Source organism: Hemitrygon akajei, chromosome 3 (assembly GCF_048418815.1).
Source record: "Hemitrygon akajei chromosome 3, sHemAka1.3, whole genome shotgun sequence".
Classification (NCBI taxonomy): domain Eukaryota; kingdom Metazoa; phylum Chordata; class Chondrichthyes; order Myliobatiformes; family Dasyatidae; genus Hemitrygon; species Hemitrygon akajei.
Window position 1 is genome coordinate 82289975 of NC_133126.1, and position 21152 is coordinate 82311126.

At 39.4% G+C, this 21152-nt stretch overlaps 1 protein-coding gene across 1 annotated transcript; it reads right to left on the reverse strand.

The window, feature by feature from the left end:
* Positions 1 to 288: 288 nt before the first annotated feature.
* Positions 289 to 21131, reverse strand: med6 (mediator complex subunit 6). Its single transcript, XM_073040244.1, has 8 exons — positions 21076 to 21131; positions 18269 to 18428; positions 9105 to 9196; positions 7472 to 7554; positions 6782 to 6890; positions 4134 to 4249; positions 1317 to 1344; positions 289 to 1224 (listed from the first exon to the last, which is right to left on the reverse strand). Exons 1-8 carry the CDS (start codon positions 21095 to 21097, stop codon positions 1094 to 1096), a joined length of 741 nt encoding a protein of 246 aa, XP_072896345.1. The 5' UTR covers positions 21098 to 21131; the 3' UTR covers positions 289 to 1093.
* Between the last annotated feature and the right edge of the window lie 21 nt (positions 21132 to 21152).

Sequence of the window (21152 nt, forward strand, 5' to 3'; positions counted from 1 at the left end):
TCTTTCCTGAAGATAGAGGCCTTTACTCTCACTCAAAAGCAGAGATTTTACTGCTATTTTACTAGGAATCAGGAATTAAATATAAAACTCATTATCTTTTAAGATTGTCAGAAGATGACAAATCATTAGATAATCACTAGTCCTAATCACAGGTTTGGAAACTGGAGTTGGAAATGGGACTAGGTTAACTCGAGTTCAGCATGGACACAAGAGGCCTCCTTCAGCACATATTTCTAAGATGCCTTGAACTAACACATTCTTGGAAAACATCTGCTTTAGAGCACTGCAACAGTTTCAGAGTTCTTTATTGAGAAACATAAAATTACATCATTAATCACACCATTAAATAAACACTTTAAAAGTCAAATTATTCACACAATTTCCTTTTCAGAAACATTCATTAAATAGCTGTGAAATGATGTATGGCAGCATCTCAAACTACAGGGTATTGTAGAACATACAGAAGAAACTTTAAGCCACAGATGGTTGCTTAAAGTTGAAGGGAGATAAAAACAGAAACTGCTAGAAACACTTAGCAGTCAGGTAGCATCAGTGGAGAGAGAAACTTAGGTCACTGGACTTTTATCAGAATGCTTCTGTAACTTGACACTTGCATTATTCTCCCCCACAGGTAGTGCCCAACCAGCATTTCCTATTTTCATTTCAGATTTCCAGCACTTAACAGTTTTTTGACTTAAATAATTCTTTGATCTTATATAAAGCACCCTTTTTAAATGAATACTAAATGGGCAGGTACCATTCCAAGTTCCAATGGTATTAGTTGCTCTCAACTTTAATCCTCTTATCCTGCAACTCTTAAAAATAATAGCTTTACTTTGTACATCTTTCAATGATCCAGTTTTATTTCAACCTTACCAAGAAAGTAATGTACAAAGCAACAAGCAGGAGTGTTAATTTGGAAGTAGAAGAGAACTTAAGAATTGAAAGGATTAATATTCTCTCAGAGAACATACTTTGTGTTTGCAGTATGGAAACAAACAAGAAATAATTGCTTTGTGTGAAATGAAAACACAAGAGTTCAGTCATAGAGCCCAGGAGTTGTTGACTCAGTGAGAGGAATTCAACCATCTCTTCACTGCAGCCTCATCCTTTTCTCAGGAGGAGCTTTGGCTGATGAACTCTGCTGAGAGTTCTTTGTAGAGTCTTTTTCCTCCTGTTTGATTGTTTCAGTTGTTGGCTCTGATTCCTTTTTCACATGCTCCACTGAAAGGCAAAAACATAAATATTAAAAAGTCAATCAAAAGAGTCATCTAAAAGCCCAAACTACTAACTTGATTTACCAAAAAACAACTCACCTGGTACAGGCTTGTCTCCAGATTTTGGCTGAAAATGAAAACAATAATAATCAATAATTTAAAAAAAATTAGCATTTGGATTATAATACAAGATCATGGAAATTCTCACATTATTTAATAGCACCATCCTGTTCACTGTAATGAGATCAGCGCTTAAATGAGAGGGCAACACTTTATTGTACTCAGTTTTTAACGGGATGAGATTGAATCTGGAAGCTGAGTAATAAGTGAAAAGGAGAGAATGAGCTAACAAAGGAACAAGCTGTTATTTTCTGAACAGGCTGGGAAATATTACTTCCTGTTTGGCACTCCCTTGGATCTGAGGATGACTTTCTTCCACTCTTCCAAAATTGTTTCAGCAAATTTGCTGATGATACAAAGATTGGAGGTATAGTTGACAGTGAGGAAGGTTTTCAAAGCTTGCAGAGGGATCTGGACCAGCTGGAAAAATGGCAGATGGAGTTTAATACAGACAAGTGTGAGGTATTGCACTTTGGAAGGACCAACTAAGGTAGAACATATAAGGTAAATGGTAGGGCACTGAGGAGTGCAGTTGCACAGAGGGATCTAGGAATACAGACACAAAATTCCATAAAAGTGGCATCACAGGTAGATAGGGTAGTAAAGAGAGCTTTTGGTATATTGGTCTTTATAAATCAAAGTATTGAGTATAAAAGTTGGAATGTTATGGTGAGGCCAAATTTGGAGTATTGTGTGCAGTTTTGGTCACTGAACTACAGGAAGGATATTAATAAGGTTGAAAGAGTGCAGAGAAGGTTTACAAGGATGTTGCTGGGACTTAAGAAACTGAGTTACAGAGAAAGATTGAATAGGTTAGGACTTTATTCCCTGGAGCACAGAAGAATGAGGGGAGACTTGATAGAGGTATATAAAATTATGACGGGTATAGATAGATTGAAGGCAAGCAGGCTTTTTCCACTGACATTAGGGGAGAAAAAACAGAGGACATGGGTTAAGGGTGACGGGGGAAAAGTTTAAAGGGAATATTAGGGGGGGGGTTTCTTCACACAGGGAGTGGTGGGAGTGTGGAATGAGCTGCCAGCTGAAGTTGTAAATGCAGGCTCACTTTTACCATTAAAAAAAAACTTGGACAGGTACATGGATGAGAGGTGTATGGAGGGATATGGGCCAGGTGCAGGTCAGTGGGACTAGGCAGAAAAACGGTTCTGTGCTGTAATGTCCTATGGTTCTTGTTCTGTGGGTTCTCAGGGGATTGACTGGGCTATTGCAGGACTCCCAGAGCTCAGAGCAGTGTCTGTTTCATGGGTGACGTGCTGAGCGAGCGAATGACATAGCCTACCCATCAGCACTGACTTAGTATAACTAGAGTCTCAGTGCCAGGAATGTTAGTCTGGTAGAGAAAAGGTTGATCACTGATCTCATCAGTGGATGGGAAGGGCTGCAGAAAGCATTGGTGCTTTACAGTTCTTTGCAATATCTGCTACAGGTTTGCATATAGGACGGCAAAGATCATCGGTCTTAATCTTCAAACACTACTTCAGATATCATAGGGTTGTACTGGAGTAAAGGTGATGGCGAATTTGATCATCAATATATCTGCTCTGAGAAGTATCACTGGAGTTATGAAATTTTAATGAAAATTTATATTTTCCAAGTTCTCATTATACACCCTTATGGTCAGATAGCAATAGCTACAAGGCAATAAGAGGTCAAATTCTCTTGCATTCTTCAGTGAGCAAGTTAACAATGACCTAGAGCTCAGCATGCATTGGTACAAAAGGGCACCATGGTAGTCTAGGGGTTAGCGCGACACTATTACAGCTCAGAGTTGGAGTTCAGAGTTCAAATCTGGCAGTGCCTGTACGGAGTTTGTACATCCTCCCCATGAATGCATGGGAAACTGGGTGCTCCTGTTTTCTCCCACATTCTGAAGACGGGCCAATTAATAGATTAATTGGTCACTGCAATACGGAAGGCGAACACCAGCTGCCTGCCTTTTGATTGCTGGTGAGATTGCTCCACTGCTGGAGAGGGGAAACTGTCTTTAGACAACCAGAGAGGGAGACTGCCTTTTGATCGCTGTGCTGCCGGAGAAGAGAGAGCCTGCCACTGTGCCTGGAGAATGTTATCCACGTTTTCTGCTTTTAGGATATGGATTTGGACAATGGACTTTTTTCTCCAGTCTTATAGTTTTTTTATATTGTGTTTTTTGCGAGGAGGGGGATTTGGGGGTTAATGATCGTGCTGCCATTCTTTTCTTTCTTGGTTTCATGGCTATCGGGAGAAGAAGAATTTCAGAGTTTGATAATAAATGAACCTTTGAACCTAATGCTTTCAAGGTAACCAATAGTTGGTCTATATTATCTTTTCCACTGAAGTAAGATTTTGTGGATAAGGTGACAAGAATGGACAAACTTATTTCATGTTTGTAGCAAACATTAGCAATTTTACCTTTAAAGATGGATTCAAAGACTAATACATTGCATAAACAAAACTATTTAATTCTACTCTTTGGGTGGGTAGTTTGGTGGGCAACATTCAACCATTTTCCTTTAATATTCAACCCTTTCTCTGAACAAGTCCCTTTGAACTCAGTTCCCATTAAACCTGAACTTGCCATAGCCTCCTCATGCCATTAGGTACAGCCAGATGGTTTTAGTATGAAAAGGAGCCTCAGAAAATGGTGCAAACCCTGGGCTCCTCAAACAACATTAAAAGCCATCTGGTCTCCCTAGATATTGTAAAATTAAGGGAACTTTGCATGGTTGGTCACAATGCTCTTCTATATTTATTCATTTACTAACAAAAGTGTGAACCTGAATGTTGCAGGCAGACCTGAATATACTTGGGCTGGAATTTCTGTCGGATATCCAGAAGTAACATGTCTACTCTCTGACGCTGAAATATTGAACTAGGCTCTTCTTTCTTCTTTGATTTTGGTTTTACTTTATCTGGATGTGAGAAGAAGAAACAGACAAAAAAAATCTCAGTTACCCTGAAGACAAACAATCATCATTTTAAACAGGTTTGTTAATCAATGTATTTAACCTCACCTAAACTATTGTTTGGCCAACCACACCGGTACATTTCAGAGGCCCAGCTTTCTAAAGAGTTCTTGCAAAGTATGGCACTACATTTCAAAAGTAATGCTGGGGGGGGCGGGGTAGCCAGGCCCCCCCCACCCCCAGCATTATTCAGTACTTTTTGACAAGTTTCTAATTTGAAAGCTTATTGGTGAAGGTGAGGCATGAAAGGGCAACTCAGCCAAGTGGACTGCACATCCTATGCTAGGAGGGTAGCTACTATTGCACAGTGACCTATACGGGAAGTACTTCCCGCTGCAGTTTTGGTGTTGCAGCATGGCTGGAGTCACTGCGGTACATCCACAAGGCTGAGGACTTTGTGGAAAGCACTTTCAGAAGAGTCACACTGCAGCTAATCAGTGTGTGAGCAGAAGGAATGAATGACGGCAAGGAAAACTAGGAAGAGCAGCAAGTCCAATTTGGTTTTGAATACTGAAGAGGATAATGGTTTCTCAAGGGAGTGCAGTGGCACCCAGGAGCATGAAAGGGAGGAAGAAATGTGAGAGAACAATGGTGGTAGTGGATTCATAAGTTTGATGAGAACATGGGTGTTTCTGGTCTGCAGATGTAATTCCAGCTTGGTTTTCAGATTGTCTCCTGGGTTATGGATATCTCCAGAGCATCCTGAGGTGGGATGAGTGGAGAATCAGAAACTGGTAACAAAACTATAGATACAAGGGTCCTGTAAGCAAATCTTAAAGGATCTTGGAATTAAGTTAAAAAGCAGAACCGCACGGGTAGCAATCTCAGGATCATTCTCAGTGCCACCTACAGAAAGAGGAGAATAACAAAGGTGGCTACCGAGTTGCACAAGAGGGAGGGATTTAGATTTCTCAGACTTTATCTCCATTTCTGGAGCAGGTGGAGTAACAGTTAGGTGGGTTACATCTCAACAGAACACCAATATGCTCAAAAGAGGGTTTGCTGGTGTTTTCATGGAGGATTTAAATTAGCTTGGCAGGGGAACAAGATGCTGGAGAAACTCAACAGGTCAGGCAGTGACAGTAAAAGGAAATGATTGGTTAACATTTTGGGTTAAGACCCTTCACCTGGACTGAAATAGTAACAAGAGTCAGGAAGGAGAGCAGTAGTGCTAAAGTTAGAAACACTGAGAGCATGTAAACAGAAGAAGCAACCATAAACAGGGCCAGAGTGCGGGAAAAATATTAAAAAAGCAAATTTAAAAACTCTACAGCTTAACGTGTGTCACATCCACAGCAAGATGAATGAATGACATCAGTAACTGTAAATGGATATGATCTCAGTGCCATCACAGAAATGTGGCTGCATGCTGAGCAAAACTAGAAAAGTAAATATTCCAGAGTACTCAAAGCTTAGGAAAAACAGACAAAAAGAACGAGGAAGCACAATAGCAATGTTAATAAGGATGACATCAGTTCAGTAGTTAGAAAGAATTGTGGCTCAGCTGTTTGTGTTGCAGGAAAACGGTACAGAACAGTCTAGGTGGAGTTATGCAATAACAGGCTATCAAATATAATACTGACGGTTACCCTACCATCATCACCCACAACCCCAACCCCTCCTGAGAAGGAATTATAACTCAGGGCATAGCATAAATGGGAAAATTGGCAGTATAATGGGTAATAATGTAACTGTGGGGGACTTTAATATACATGCAGATGAGGCAAATCAAATCTGTAACAACACAGGGGATTAAGCACTGCAAATGTATACAAGATGAATTTCAAGTATGTTTAGAAATAAACAAGGAAACATTATTTAGATCCATTTCTGTGCAACAAGAAAGTTAAACAATAAGCTTGCTGTAAAGAGGCCCTTGGGAAATATAAAAGAATTTTACAAGATCAAAAATGTGGTTTAATCTGAATCCAGAGCATCCCATCTAGCCACAAAGGCAAAGGAATGCAAACAGAAAATGCCAGAAACACTTAGCAGGCCTGGAAGGAGGAATTAATGATTTCCGGAACATAGTTTGCCAAGAAGGGTAAGGAGTACACTCAATGTTCATTGCATGGAAGAAGGCAGTGCAACTCATTAAGTCCATATTGATTCCAAGTAAGAACAGGCCAGTTAATCTCATTCCACTGCACTCTTCTCAAGCACTTCTGTTTTTAGTTTCCCTTTCAGCTCCTTTTTTGAATGGCAATTGAATCACCCTTCTCTATTATCCCTGTCGTGAATTCCAACCCTCTTCAGCATAAAAGAATTTTCCTTGATGCCATTTTAGATTTATTTGCCAATTATCAATATTTCATATTTCCCGATCTTTGATTCTTCTGTCAATGGGAACAGTTTCTCCCAAAAACACTGCCTGTAACATTCAAGATTTTAAATACCTCTTTGCTTTTACACCAGCAGGTGGCATGCTACTAAGTTTTTAAAAAATGGTCAATGTTAGCAGTGTACATGAAAACTTACCCCTCTCTTCTTGATCCTTGAAATGCCACCAGTATCCTTTAGAGGGATGGTATCGGCAGTAAGACATTGCTTCATCAAATGCAGACTGCACAGCATGCACTGCTGTCAGCTTTTTTTTTGGAATAAAATAAAACAGAAAAAAATGATAGTTGTTATGCCTTCGGTAATGATCTTTCCTTGATATAAAAATACTGTTGACTTGAAAGGGGATACACAGGACACTACACTGAAATTACTGTAATAGATCTATAATGGAAAATGTTTAAATTATATTACAGTAGTTTGTATTTTTAAAAAATGGATATCATTTATACCTAACAGTTACACACAGGCTGTGTAGATCTCAATACTATCATTAGTGGGTTTATATGATTCATAAAAGCAGGCCTGGCTTGTTTTTGAAGTTTAAACTTATGACTGCTTTCAGCAAAATTGTTGCTTCTCCTATTACACAGTTAAATAAATTCTTTTCCTTTTCTGAAATATAAACGGGGAGGACAAGAACTGTGATATCCAGCCATACAGACCACTTCACAACTGTTGCTGTTATGAGACACAAAAGGAGGAAATGCAAGAGAAAAAGCAGCATTTTGGTTTTCTTCTCTGAAAGATAAATGGCAAATTACCCTAGATGGATCATGACCATTGAATATTGAATTGGAATACCAAACACAAAGAAAAGTAACCTACCATTCTGGAGTTTATTACAGATCCCAAATCAGGAGCTTGATACACCACTCCAGCAATTATATAATAGTCAGCTAAAGGAGTAGCTAGAAATGATAAAAATAAAGATTATCAGAAGTTAAATTCTTATGCTACAGTAAATTTTAGAATTGGTACAAATATAAATAACCTTACAGCAATTTCTGTCATGAAATACTGCTGCTTAAAATCCTAGCTTTTCAGCATAAGCAGCCTGACATAATATAAGTCACAGGTATGATTTCATGTACTGGTTTATTAGGGAATAACAGAAGAAAAACAGATTCATGCACAGGACCCAAGTTATTTGTACTCTATTTTCTTCCCAGGCTATTCACTACCAGAATAAAAATAGACAGGTTTATTTGGCTTTATATAGTACAACAACACAAAGCTCACAATCAATTGAAGTGCCGTAACTACTTACACTAAGAAATGTGAGCTTTCTTCAACAAAACAAATCCCAGCAACAACAAGGTGTGTGCGCACTTTTGTTATTTCTACAGGGAAACAGAGTTCCACTATTAACATTGTGCCATCTTTACCATCCATCTAAACACTATCCAAACTAGAAGCAAGACTTCTGTTTAAATCCAAAGCTTCTGAATAGTTTCTGCCAATATGCAGCTCTCACGATATATTAAGTTTGAAAATCAATCTTCAATATAGGCTCAAACTCTATCAGAGGATCATATTTATAATGACTCAAAGCAAGAATACTAAAGAGGCACACAAGATGGTTATTTTATATAATTCAACTTTCTATGATATTTTGAATGCCAGTACTTGTTGCTGAGGAGGCTCAGATTCCTCTTGGTCTACAAACAGCAATCTTTGCTGCATATTAATGCACCATACTCATTCTAATATACTTATTAATAGAAGGAAAACAAATAGGATTTACTTATCCAAAGTGAACAGAACTTTTAAAATATTCTTTCATTGCAGAGCAAGAATGCCATCTGCACAAGAACAATGAAAAAAATGAAGACTGAGTTTGAGAGAGAGAAACAGAGGGGTGATAGAAGAGCAAATGGATGGGGGGGGAACAACACCACCATCTTCTAATGACTATTTACATGCAGTGCCATCTGTCACTCAGCACATCAGCACTTCTGGCATGGTAGCATAGTGGTTAGCATAAAGCTTTACAGCACCAGCAATTAGGGTTCAATCCCCATTGCTGTTCATAAGAAGTTCATATGGTTTCTCTGTGACTGCGTGGGTTTCCTCCCATATTCTAAAGATGTACGAGTTAGGGTGAGTAACTTGTGGGCATGTTATGTTGGTGCTGAAAGCATGGCGATACTTGTGGGTTGCCCCCAGCACATCCTGGACTGTGTTTGTTGTTGACACAAATGACACATTTCACTGTACGTTTTGATGTCTTATTTTTACTACTGTACCTTTATCTTAGACCTACACTTTGTTTAGAATTACAGGTTGGGTATCCCTTTTCCGAAATTCCAAAAGTTGAAAAAATCTGAAATCCAAAATTTTTTTGAGCACTGACATCATGTCACAAATGGAAAATTCCCCAAGCTGCTGGGAAGAAGACCACAGAAATATTGCAAAGCTATTTTGTTATGACTGCCTTAATGATATTGAAATTTCTTACCTTGTGTTGGAGAATGTCTATGTTGCTTTCGAATAATATACAATATAGGTTCCTGAGCATGAAGCAGAATGTATTCCAGACCGGTCATGTTACTGTAACACAACAAAAACAAGACTCAAATTATTATTTCACCAGGTTACTACACTACCAGCAAACTGTTTTACACAAAAGTTCTAACTGAAGGGAATGCGAGCTCCTTGGGTAGGTTAAACTAATTTTAAGCCATTAAATAATTTCTGCACCACCCTCCATTCTCCAGAATTTGACACTTAACCATAATGTAATCCATGTACTCTAGTGACTGTCAAATTCACACAAGGGTCAAAGAGAGAGGATAAATAACAGAATTACACAACTTTTATCTGTAATCACATACACCACAGATAACTGGATTAGCTCCTACTTTTTGACGATACAAACACTAACAATGCTGTTATAGTGTTAAAAAATGAAGCAATTTTCTCATTAAGTTTATCTAATGGGTCCATTAACAGGAGCCACAGTGAAATGATGGGATGAAATCAATCATTACCAGCTGCTTCCTGAAAACCAGAGGCAATTTAGATCACAATTTAGCTAACATTTTTAGCTCTGGGCAAAGAAGCCACATTTGTGGCTTTGAAAGTCTGCTCTATAGGAGTGAACTGCAAAATTTTATATTTCTTCAATTTTAAAAAATCTAAATTGAACTATCTGCAGGGACATATCCCTATTATTGCATATGGATGAAAAATTATTTAATAAGTCAAAATATAAAGCAAAAATCAAATATTGCATTCAATTATAAACATGTTACCCAGCAGACATTTTAAGCTTCATTTAAAAAATGACCCTCAACAGAATTATTATTGCAACATATAAAGTATGGCACAGAACATAATTTATCTATCTTTATTGTTTAAATTTGTTACTTTATAACTAAACTTCCATCTAAAACAAGAGAAAATATGCAGATTCTGGAAATCCAAGCAACACACACAAAATGCTGGAGGAACTCAACAGACCAGGCAGCATCTATGGAAAAGAATACAGTCAACGTTTCGGGCTGAGACCCTTCAATCTAATGTAGGTTCTTCTACCAAATACGAAGGGGTTAAAATGACAATATGGTTAATTGGAGCAAGGCTGAAAACAGGGATAAGCATTTTGTTTGAATCACGGCCATGGCATTGCTCACCTAATTACATATGAATAAAGGTACATTCCAAATCATAGTGATTCATTTTAGAAGAGGTTAATGACACTGATCCCAAATGAAATATTTGGCAAAAGAAAATAAAAAGGCCCCACAATGAAATGTTAGTATCTTGGAGAATGGAAGAATCTTTGAACCAATAACAGGTCATAGTGTCAAGTTATCCAGCACAGAATGGGCTCTTTGGCCCATCATGTCCATACTGACCATTTTGCTTATCTACACTAATCTGGCATGAAGGGCATATACTTTATGTCATTCCTTGCATATTTACATATATTTTAAGGCTTATGTATAAAGGAAAAACATTAACATATTTGGACAGGAACTAGTTAGAATTAATTAGGAACAACTGCTTTCAGGGAAGTCCATATATGACACGTGGAGAGTGTTTAAAGACCATCTGCACAGAGTACAAAGTTCAAAGCAAATTGATTACCAAATACGTGTTACCGTATGCTACCCTGAAATTCATTTCCTTGCAGACACTCGCAAGAAAAAAGAAATGCAACAGAATTTTATGAGAAACTATTCCTGAACCTGGTGGTGCAGGGCGCAAGGCTTTTGTACCTCCTGTCCAATGGTAGTAGTAAGAGAACAGACTGGATGATTGGGGTCTTTGATGATGGTTGCTGCTTTCTTGAGGACAAAAATAGGTGTCAGGTATGGGAACCTTGGATGTTGCGAGAATGATGAATTCAGTCAAAACAAAAATGGAACCACATGCAAGGAGTAGAAAGCTAAATCAAACAGAGCCCTTATTATAAAGACAAAAAACAGAGCTCAAGAAAGGAATCAGGAAAAACACAGCGGCCATGAAAAGTCCTTGGTAAGTAGGATTAAATAGAATCCCAAGACATTCTACACATGCATCAAGAACAAAAGGATAACTATAGAGTGGGTAGGACCACTCAATGACAAAGGAGGGAACAAGGATGTGGAGATCGAAAGATAATTTGCTAGGGCATTTCAAGATAAAGACAGAGGGTCTATTAATGAAATTCAAAGTGGATCTGTCCCAGGGCCTTACGGGATATACCCTGATTATTGAGAGAGATAAGAGGGATCGATAAGACCTTGAACAAAATCTTTGTGCCCTCTCTAGCTACAGGTGAGGTTAGGGAAGACTGGCAAGTAGTTAACATTGTTCCATTATTCAAGAATGGAAATGGGTATAATCTTGAAAATCTAGTTCAGTGAGGTCTTATTTCAGTGGTAGAGAGGATTCTTAGGAAGTGGGCTTAAAAACATTTGGAAACCCATGGCCTTATTAGGGCACTTAGCAAGGCTATATGCAGTTCAAATTGTGTTTTATTCACTCGATAGTTGTTTTACAAAGGAGGTGAAGGTAGAGCAGTGGATGTTGTCTTCTACATAGATTATAGAAATGGCCTTGACATTTGACAAGGCCCACAAGGAAGGCTCATCCCTGATGATTAAGCTGCATGGGGTCCATTTTGAATTGGTCACTTGGATTAAGAATTGGCTTGCTCATAGAAGGCAGAGGTAATGGTTGATGAGTCTGATTCCAGCTGGAGGTCTGTGATAGTATGTGTATATATGGGTGTAGTGGCATTTGTACCAGACTTCAAATCAAGCGGTTCCAGGTTTGCATCTGGGAGGCTCCTTGCAAACTTTCCATCCGTGCTGGGTTGAGCATCAAGCTAGCAACTTGGTCTCGTTTTAAAAAAAGAGAAATACTACAGCAAGTTTTCCACCCGATGAGCCACAAGGCACGGAGAGGAAAAATGTTAATTGGGCTACTGGTTAATCAGAGCAGCTGTTTATTTGGAACAAAAACTAAATAGACAAAATAGCCAGATTCTCTTAATCAGGGCAGGATACCGTTGCCAAACCGTTTCTAACTAGTGTCAGTTGTGCACAATTGCATGGCTGTCACACTACACCGTGCTGAGAGTGATCAGTTTTTAAAATAGCGTCTGTTGTGTGTGTTTGTGTTCAAAAAGCAGTGAACTTTGTCACTGATAGCTGGCAAGAAATAAACAGTAAGACAATTCAAAACTGTTTTGTTCACCAAGGTTTCAGGTTTGGAAATGCCAGAAATGTCCCAGTGTGAAAATGAAATAATTTTACTATTTCAAGTTAAGAATCATGACAAATTTGAAGGTATCGAAAATAATCTTTAATGTTACAATGAAAATGACTACTTAGAGGATGCAATCATCTAAAGCACTGTATGAAGGCAGTCCATTATCTTCACTAGGTGTCTGTGCTGACTTTGTTTAATTGTAGTTAATCAAAAGAACACAGCAGATGGAATTCCTCCATCGATACCCATTAAAAGAACTAATACATAGTTTTATAGTACTCTAAAGGTATTGGTAATGTTCTAAGTTGTTCTGTATTTCATTTCAATGCATAAATTGTACCTCAGTTAAACGGTAGTTTGTCTTTTAACTATTTCCATGAAAATTTGACTAACTGGGGCAACTGCTTAATTGTGTCCCAATTAACTGGAATTCTGTGCTTCTCTGTAATAAAGTGTGTACATATATAGAAATGCATAATATTATTCGAGGCAGAGATAGAGTAGACAGCCGTTATCTCTTTCCCCAGGTTGAAATGTCCAGTCCAGAGCATGCATTCAAGGTAAGAGGTGTGGATATGTTCAAAGAAGTATGGGAAAAGTTTAATCAATACACAGAAAGCGGTGGCCTGGAAGTGCTGCCAAATACAATAGAGGCATTCAAAAGACTCTTAGATACATACATGAATGTGCTAGAAATGGAAAGATATGGACATGACAGAGGAAGAGAGATTACATCAGTCTGACATTTAATTAGTTCAGCACAGCACAGTGGGCCATAAGACATGTTCCTCTAAAAAGTACGATACTTCAGACTCCACTTAACTCATTAAAAAATGCAATCTCATCTCCTAACAATATTGACAAATACTGCAATCAATCACTATGGTAAAGGTGTTAGAACAATGTATCCATACTCCTTGGCCTGTCTTTGAATTGAATTAGTTTAATGTTTAAATGAAATAATAAATTATTTTTGATAACTAATGTTGTTGCTATGTTCTCAGATCTAAGGCATAACTTAAGCCAGCAAAAGTATCCCATGCAAATCCACTGGACCATTGTATGCATGCCTTGAAGTATCATTAAAAAAGAAACAGCACGGCATCTGGAAAGAAATGGATCCGTCAGGCAGACACAGCATGGATTCAGCACAAGCAGGTCCTGTTTGACAAACCTACTGGAGTTCTTTGAGGATATAACAAATGTAGTGGATAGAGAAGAGATGGATGTTACTTACTTGGATTTCCAGAAGGCATTCGATAAGGTGCCACATAAAAGACTTATCCATAAGATAAGGATGGATAGAGTTTGGGGTGATGTATTGGATGGATAGAGGATTGGTTAACTGATAGAAAACAGAGAGTTGGGATACATGGGTGTTCCTCTGGTCAGCAATCAGTGGTGTGTGGTGTGCCACAGGGGTCGGTGTTGGGCCCGCAAATGTTCACAATATACATTAGCGATCTGGAAGAGAGGACCGAGTGTAGTGTAGCCAAGTTTGCTGATAACACCAAACTTGAGTGAAAAAGCAAACTGTGCAGAGGATACGGAGAGTCTGCGGAGAGATATTGGTAGGTTAAGTGAGTGGGCAAGGGTTTGGCAGATGGAGCACAATGTTGGTAAACACACTATCATCCACTTTGGAAGGTAAATGGAAGATCAGATTATTTAAATGGTAAAAAATTACAGCATGCTGCGGTGCAGACAGACTCAGGAAAGCTTGTGCATGAATTGCAAAAGGTTGGTTTGCAAGTGCAGCAGGCTATCAAGAAGGCAAATTGAATGTTGGTTTTCATTGTTAGCGGAATTGCATTTAAGAGCAGGGAGGTTATGCTGCAACCGTATAGGGTACTGGTGAGGCCGCATCTGAAGTACTGCGTGCAGTTCTGGTCTCCTTACTTGAGGAAGGATATACTGGCTTTGGAGGTGGTACAGAGGAGGTTCACCAGGTTGATTTCATAGATGAGGGGGTTAGACTATGAGGAGAGATTGAGTCACCTGGGACTGTACTCGCTGGAATTCAGAAGGATGAGAGGAGATCTTATAGAAACATACAAAATTATGAAAGGGATAGATAAGATAGAGGCAGGAAAGTTGTTTCCACTAGTAGGTAAAACTAGATCTAGGCGACATAGCCTCAAGATTCGGTGGAAGTAAATTTAGGTCAGAGGTGAGGAGGAACTGCTTTTCCCAAATCTGTGGAATTCTCTGCCCAATGAAGCAGTGGAGGCTACCTCAGAAAATATATTTAAAACAAGGTTTGATGGATTTCTTTCATTGTAGAGGAATTAAGGGTTATTGGGAAAAGGCAGGTAGGTGGAGATGAGCCCATGGTCAGATCAGCCATGATCTTATTAAAAGGAGGAGTAGGCTCGACAGGCCAGATGCCCTACTCCTGCTTCTATTTCTTATGTTCTTATGTAACATACACCAAGAAAAACAACACGAGAGCCAAAACTTAACAGCAGGAAAAAAATAAATAAGCAAAACAAAAGCAATGAAAACAGAAAAAGAACTGAATGCAAGTGCTTTCAGTTCAAACCAACAAATTACACATCACAGTAATATACCACATTTAAGTTATCTTTGAAATGGTAATTTCTTCTTTTATCTTGAGTAAAAAATGAAAAATACTTAAGTTTTATTTAAGGAACAATTTTTGTTCCATTGCCTAGGTCTGTTAGTCATCTTTTCTTCAGCCTTCTTGCTGTTGAACGATAAGATGATTATGTACCTACACCACCAGGTAGGTATACATTATTAACACCATAAGACATAGGAGCAGAATTAGGTTATTCAGCCCATCGAGTCATGGCTGATTTATTATCCCTCTCAACTACGTTCTCCTGCCTTCTCCCAATAACCTCTGGCACCCTTACTAATGAAGAACCTATTAACCTCCACTTTAAATACACCCAATGACTTGGTCTCCACAGCCATCTGTGGCAATGAATTTCACAGATTCATTCTTAATAATAGACTCCGACATTGTCCCAACCACTGAAATCAAGCTAAATGGCTTATAATGTTTTATTTTGCCTCCTCCCCTTCTTGAAGAGTGGAGAGACAGCTCTATTTTTCCAGCTCTCCAGAACCATACCTGAATCTAGTGATTCTGGAAAGATTACTTCTAAAGCCTCCACAATCTTTTTAGCTACCTCTTTTAGAACCCTGGAACGTAATCCATCTGATCCAAGTGACTTGTCTACCTTCAGACACTTCAGCTTCTCCCAAGCATCTTCTCCTTAGTAAGAGCAACTATACTCACTTCTGCCCTGACACTCTCGAATCTCTGGAATACTGCAAAATAATTACGTTCATCTATTTCTTTGTCTCCCATTACTACCTCTCCAGCATCAGTTTCCAGTGGGCTGCTATCCACTCTTGCCTCTCTTTTACTCTTACATATCTGAAAAAACTTCTGGTATCTTCTCATATTATTGGCTAGCTTACCTACATATTTTATCTTTTTGCTCCTTACTGCATTTTTTAGTTATCTTCTGCTGGTTTTTATCTTCTATTTTATCACAATCCTCTAACTTCCCATTAATTTTTGCTGTATTATATGCCATCTCTTGTGCTTTTATGCCGTCTTTGACTTTCCTTGTCAGCTATGGTTACCTCATCCTCCCTTTAGAATACTTCTTGGTTGGGATGTATCCACCTTGAATCTTCTGAATTGCCTCAGAAACACCAGCCAAAGCTGTTCTGCCATCGTCCCTACCAGTATCTCCTTCCGATCAACTTCGGCCAGCTCCCCTCCCATGCCTCTGTAATTCCCTTTACTTCACTATAATACTGATACATCTGATTTTATCTTCTCCCTCTCAAACTGCAGGGTGAATTCTATCATAATATGATCACTACCTCCTAAGGTTTCCTGTACCCTGTTTCCGAATCAAATCTGGTTTATTACACAACCACCATTTCAGAATTGTCCTTTCACTAGTGGGTTCAACCATAACTGCTCTAAAAAACAATCTCATAGGCATTTTACAGATTCTAACTCTTGGGACCCAGCACCATCCTGATTTTCTAATCTACTACATATTGAAATCCTCCACAACTATTGTACTACTACCCTTTTTTCTATCTCTCATTGCAATTTGTACACCATATCCTGACTACTGCTCGGGGGCCTGTATATAACTTCCATCAGGGTCTTTCTACCTTTGTACTTTCTTAACTCTACCAAAAAGGAATCTACAGCATCCAATCCTATGTCATCTCTTCCAACAGAGCCACTCCCACCCTCTGCCAACCTGCCTGTCCTTTCCATACAATGTGTATCCTTAGATGTTAAGCTTCCAACTATGATCTTCTTTCAGCCACAACTCAGCAACTCAGGGCCCACGTCATACTTTCCGATCTCTAACTGCGCTATAATTTACCTCACTCTGTATATTCAGTCGTGTATTCACTTTTTTCAATTTTGCCCCAATGTTGCACTTAACTCATCCCACTGCCTGCAATTTTGCCCTATCATCTGCCTGTCTTTCCTTACAGTATCACTTCACACTGCATCAACTTGTATACCCACTGCCCTATCACTCCAGGTTCCACCCCCCTACCAAGTTTGCTTAAATCCTCCCCAACTGCTGTAGTAACCTGCCCACAAGGATATTGATCCCCCGAGTTCATGTATAACCCACCCCTTTTGTACAGATCATACCTTCCCCAGAGGAGATCCCAATGACCCTGGAATCTGAAATACTGCCCCTTGAACCAATTCTTCAGCCATGCATTCATCTGCATAATCATCCTATTCTTTCCTAATCATCCATCACTGGCGCATGGCACAGGCAGCAATCTAGAGATTACTATTCTTGAGATCCTGCTTTTCAGCTTTCTACCCAACTCCTTATATCCTGTCAGGACTCCTCCCTTCTCCTATTTATGATACCGATACCAATATGTACCATAACTTCAGGCTGTTCACCCTTTAGAATCCTTTGGGCCGGATCTGAGACATCTCTGACCCTAGTATCTGGGAGGCAATATACCATATGGGTGTCTCTTTAACGTCCGCTCCTCTAACTCCAGAATTCCCCATCACTACTGCACTCCTCTTCTCCCCCCTCCACTTCTGAGAAACTGAACCAGATTCAGTGCCAGAGATCTGGTTGCTGGCAGCTTCCCCGGTAGGTGGTCCTTCCCAACAGTATCCAAAGTGATAAACTTATTATTGAGGGGAATGGCCACAGGGATACTCTACACTTCCCTTTTGCTCTCTTGACAGCCATCCAGCAACGTGGGGATGACTACCTCCTTACAGCTCCCATTTCTCACCAGCTGATTCTCCCGTATGAGCCAAAGGTCATTGAGCTGTAGCTTCAGTTGCTTAACACGTTCTCTGAGGAGCAGCAGTCTCACAGACACAACAAAACACAGTCCCTGCAGCCATTCCCTAACACGGTTTGTAAGGAGCTGCAGATGGATGCACCTCATGTAGACCCTAGACCCAATCTCACCATACTAGTTATGTACTAATAGACAAAGAAAGAAAAAACTTACTTAGATGCTAAGCTCCCTTCTCGCCTAAGCCTGACCTATCTAACACTGGCCCACTCACACAATGGCCTTTCCGCCTACACCTTACTTCTTTTCACTGGCCTTTGCCAAATGCCTAATAGATCGTTATGATTGAATTCTGCTGAAAAATCCTGAAAGACCCCGAGCTCTCTTTAAACCTCACATCACCTCTCCCACCAGTGTGTGTTCGCAATAATTGAAGCCTGCCGAAAAGTCCCGAAATAGCTCAAACATTTTTTTAAACCTTGCGCAGGCACTCCCACAAGTGACTGCTCGCAATGATTGAAGCCCACCAGTTAAAAACTTTAAACAACAACACTTATAGTAATCCAAGGAAACTGTTGAAAGGAACTTGACTTTAGAGCATATCGATCGAGCAAAACCTACTGCAGATGGTCCAGACTAAGCCGCTGCATTTTGACCACTTCATTGTTGCAGGTTCGATCATAAAATGGGTTGCTTCTTTCAGAAAAGTAGTCAAGCACATTCCCTGGATTTAGAATTGGAATCCAAGCACTGTCTACCCATGAGATTCCCAGAAGATTATCTAAAAGAAACACAGCAGATACAAGAGGTTTATTTTAAACAGGCATTAATTTGATTAACTCTTACAAAGAGACAATAAAAAAGTGGTTGCATAATGTCAACTAAATCTACTTGTTCAGGTAACTAGATATTGAAACCAGACCATCATCAATTGATGGTTTACATTTTACGTGGCTTCTCAGAATGCAGAGCAAATTCTAATATTTATCTCTTTTTTTTTTGCTGATACCAAATAATATAACATTAGGTCACTGGAGTTTGTGGTACTCCATTGTGCATACCACGGATTTCCCTGGATTATAATAGTGAATACAATTCAGAAGTATCCCCAACATAAGAATTAGTAGTAGGCCCTTTGAGCTCACTGTACCATTCATTAAAATGGTTCTCTCTTCCTCACTTTATTACATTATCCGTGGATTGGTTTAATATTCAGAAATCTATCTGTTTTGAATGAATTCAATGACTGAACTTCCAAAGCTCTCATATATGGGGAATTACAAATATTTACTACCCTCTGCATAAAGAAAACTTTCTAAATGGCATACATCTCATTTTTATATGGTACCCCAGTTCTGAACTCCTCAGCCAGGGGAACATCCTTCCTACATCCACTCTATTAAGCCCTTTAAGAATTTTCTAAGTTTCTAGAAACTTTCTTCTCATTCTTCTAAATTCCAACAAATACAGGTGGTCTTTACAATCTTTCCACTAATGGTAAATCCACCATATCAGAAATCAGTGCATTCAATGGAAAATGCATCTTTTTAAAACTATTTAAAACTGTAAAATACTCCAAGCATAGTCTCATAAGGCTGACTGGATAATAGTATGCCCCTACTCTAGTACTCGAAGCCTCTCACAATAAAAGCCAACATACCCTTTGCCTTCAACATCACTGCCCCTGCACATTAGTTTTTGGTGCCTTGTGTACAAGAACAGCCAATTCCTTTAAATATTTCCCAATCAGTTGCCATTTGAAAACAGACTAAACTACTGAAGGAAGTCAGTGGTCAGACAGCATCCATAGAAACAGATGTTTCGGATCAAGACCTATTTTTCATTTAGTCCAAAGCAAATAATATTTCACATTATATTCCATCTACCCTGTTAGCCTGTCTATAAAGGAGCTTCAGGAGCATACATTTTCCTTACTAACCAAACCTACTTTGTAGGTATCAGCAAGCTTGGCATCCTGGCAATGCTGATGTAGGCTGAGGCTGAGCACTGATCCCAACATAATCCACTAATCACAGCCACTCAATCTTTGAACTCTGGAGTATCTGTAATCCTGCTTCTTTTTGTTAATCATGTAATCATGAAAGGCAAATTCTTTTTGACAAACTTACTGGAGTTCTTTGAGGAGCTCAGTGGATAGAGGGGAACAAATGGATGTTGCATACTTGGGATTTCCAGAAGGCATTCGATAAAGTGCTGCATAAAAGACTTATCCACAAGATAAAGATGCATGGAGATTGGGGTAATGTAAGAGCATGGATAGAGGATTGCTTAAGTAACATTTGCCCACCATTCAAGTTCAAATTTATGCTGAATGGAAGGCAACGGCCAAGCTACGCCTACAGAACAGCAGACGCAATTCCCTCATAATGCACATCTGACTCTTAGTTTGGTGTCAATTACTTAAGACCTCCCAATGCTAAAACCTCAGTGTTCTGACTCCCTTCACCAGACACAGTATCACAGCCAGTTTCAACACTGACTGCGGTCATCAATAGGGCTCATCAAAACACTCCCAGTGTAACTAACAACTGGCAGCAAACACTAACCTTGCCAGTGATGCACCTATTCTACAAATGAAGGCAGTGGATTTCAACTTACACATATTACCAAAAAAATAGCTTTACCTCAATCTTTAGTTTATCACCAGTACCCTGAGCAGCAATAACAATGTCCTGAGTTTAAAAAAAAAATTCCCAAGACACACAACAGAAAGACAAGGAAATTCGAAACAAAACTAGAGGGGGCAGATTTCAGAGATCCAAAAGCAGCAAGGTAGATTAAAAAAAAATCATGGGCAAGTTCCAGACTGAATGTCCTCATGACGATGACAAAGGACAGACAATAAGATGGATAAATAACTGGAAGAGGGTATATTAAGAACCCATGTGCGTCGACAATGACTGGACAACAGATTCATAACATGCGGAACATTGTGGAATAATACATCGCAAGCATCAAGATTTTTATTTTTAAATATGAAGCTGTCGAGCGTAGTAATCAGCAGTGTAGTGGTTGTGGGGTTGACGAGGGAGCAGAAACTGGCAGAATGCAGATACCAGCGCCTGCAGCAAAAATGCAGGGTCTCGATCCGAAACGCCGACCATCCTTTCGCTTCTCCACCCTCAGAAGGTTGAGTATGACCGGAGAGAGGGAACTTTTAAAGTATAGAATCTGGGTACGCCTGTGACCACACGAAACGGGCCCTCAGAAAAGAAACGCTCAATAAGTAAATGGTAAAATGGGCTGCCAATAGATTAAAAAGTTTCAGAACAGTTCAGCTAAACGGGAATCGCAGACCCCAGAGAAGGACCTCCGGAGCTTAGAAGGACTCTAAACCCGGGGAAGTATCTCCGGAGTTTGTCCACTCTCTCTGCAAAATACCCCCTACCACACCGACTGTTACTCACCTCTGTTGTCCACTGCCGCCATGACGCCTACTTCGGCGCACAATTAACACGTCACCACAAGACCGAATGATGTCATC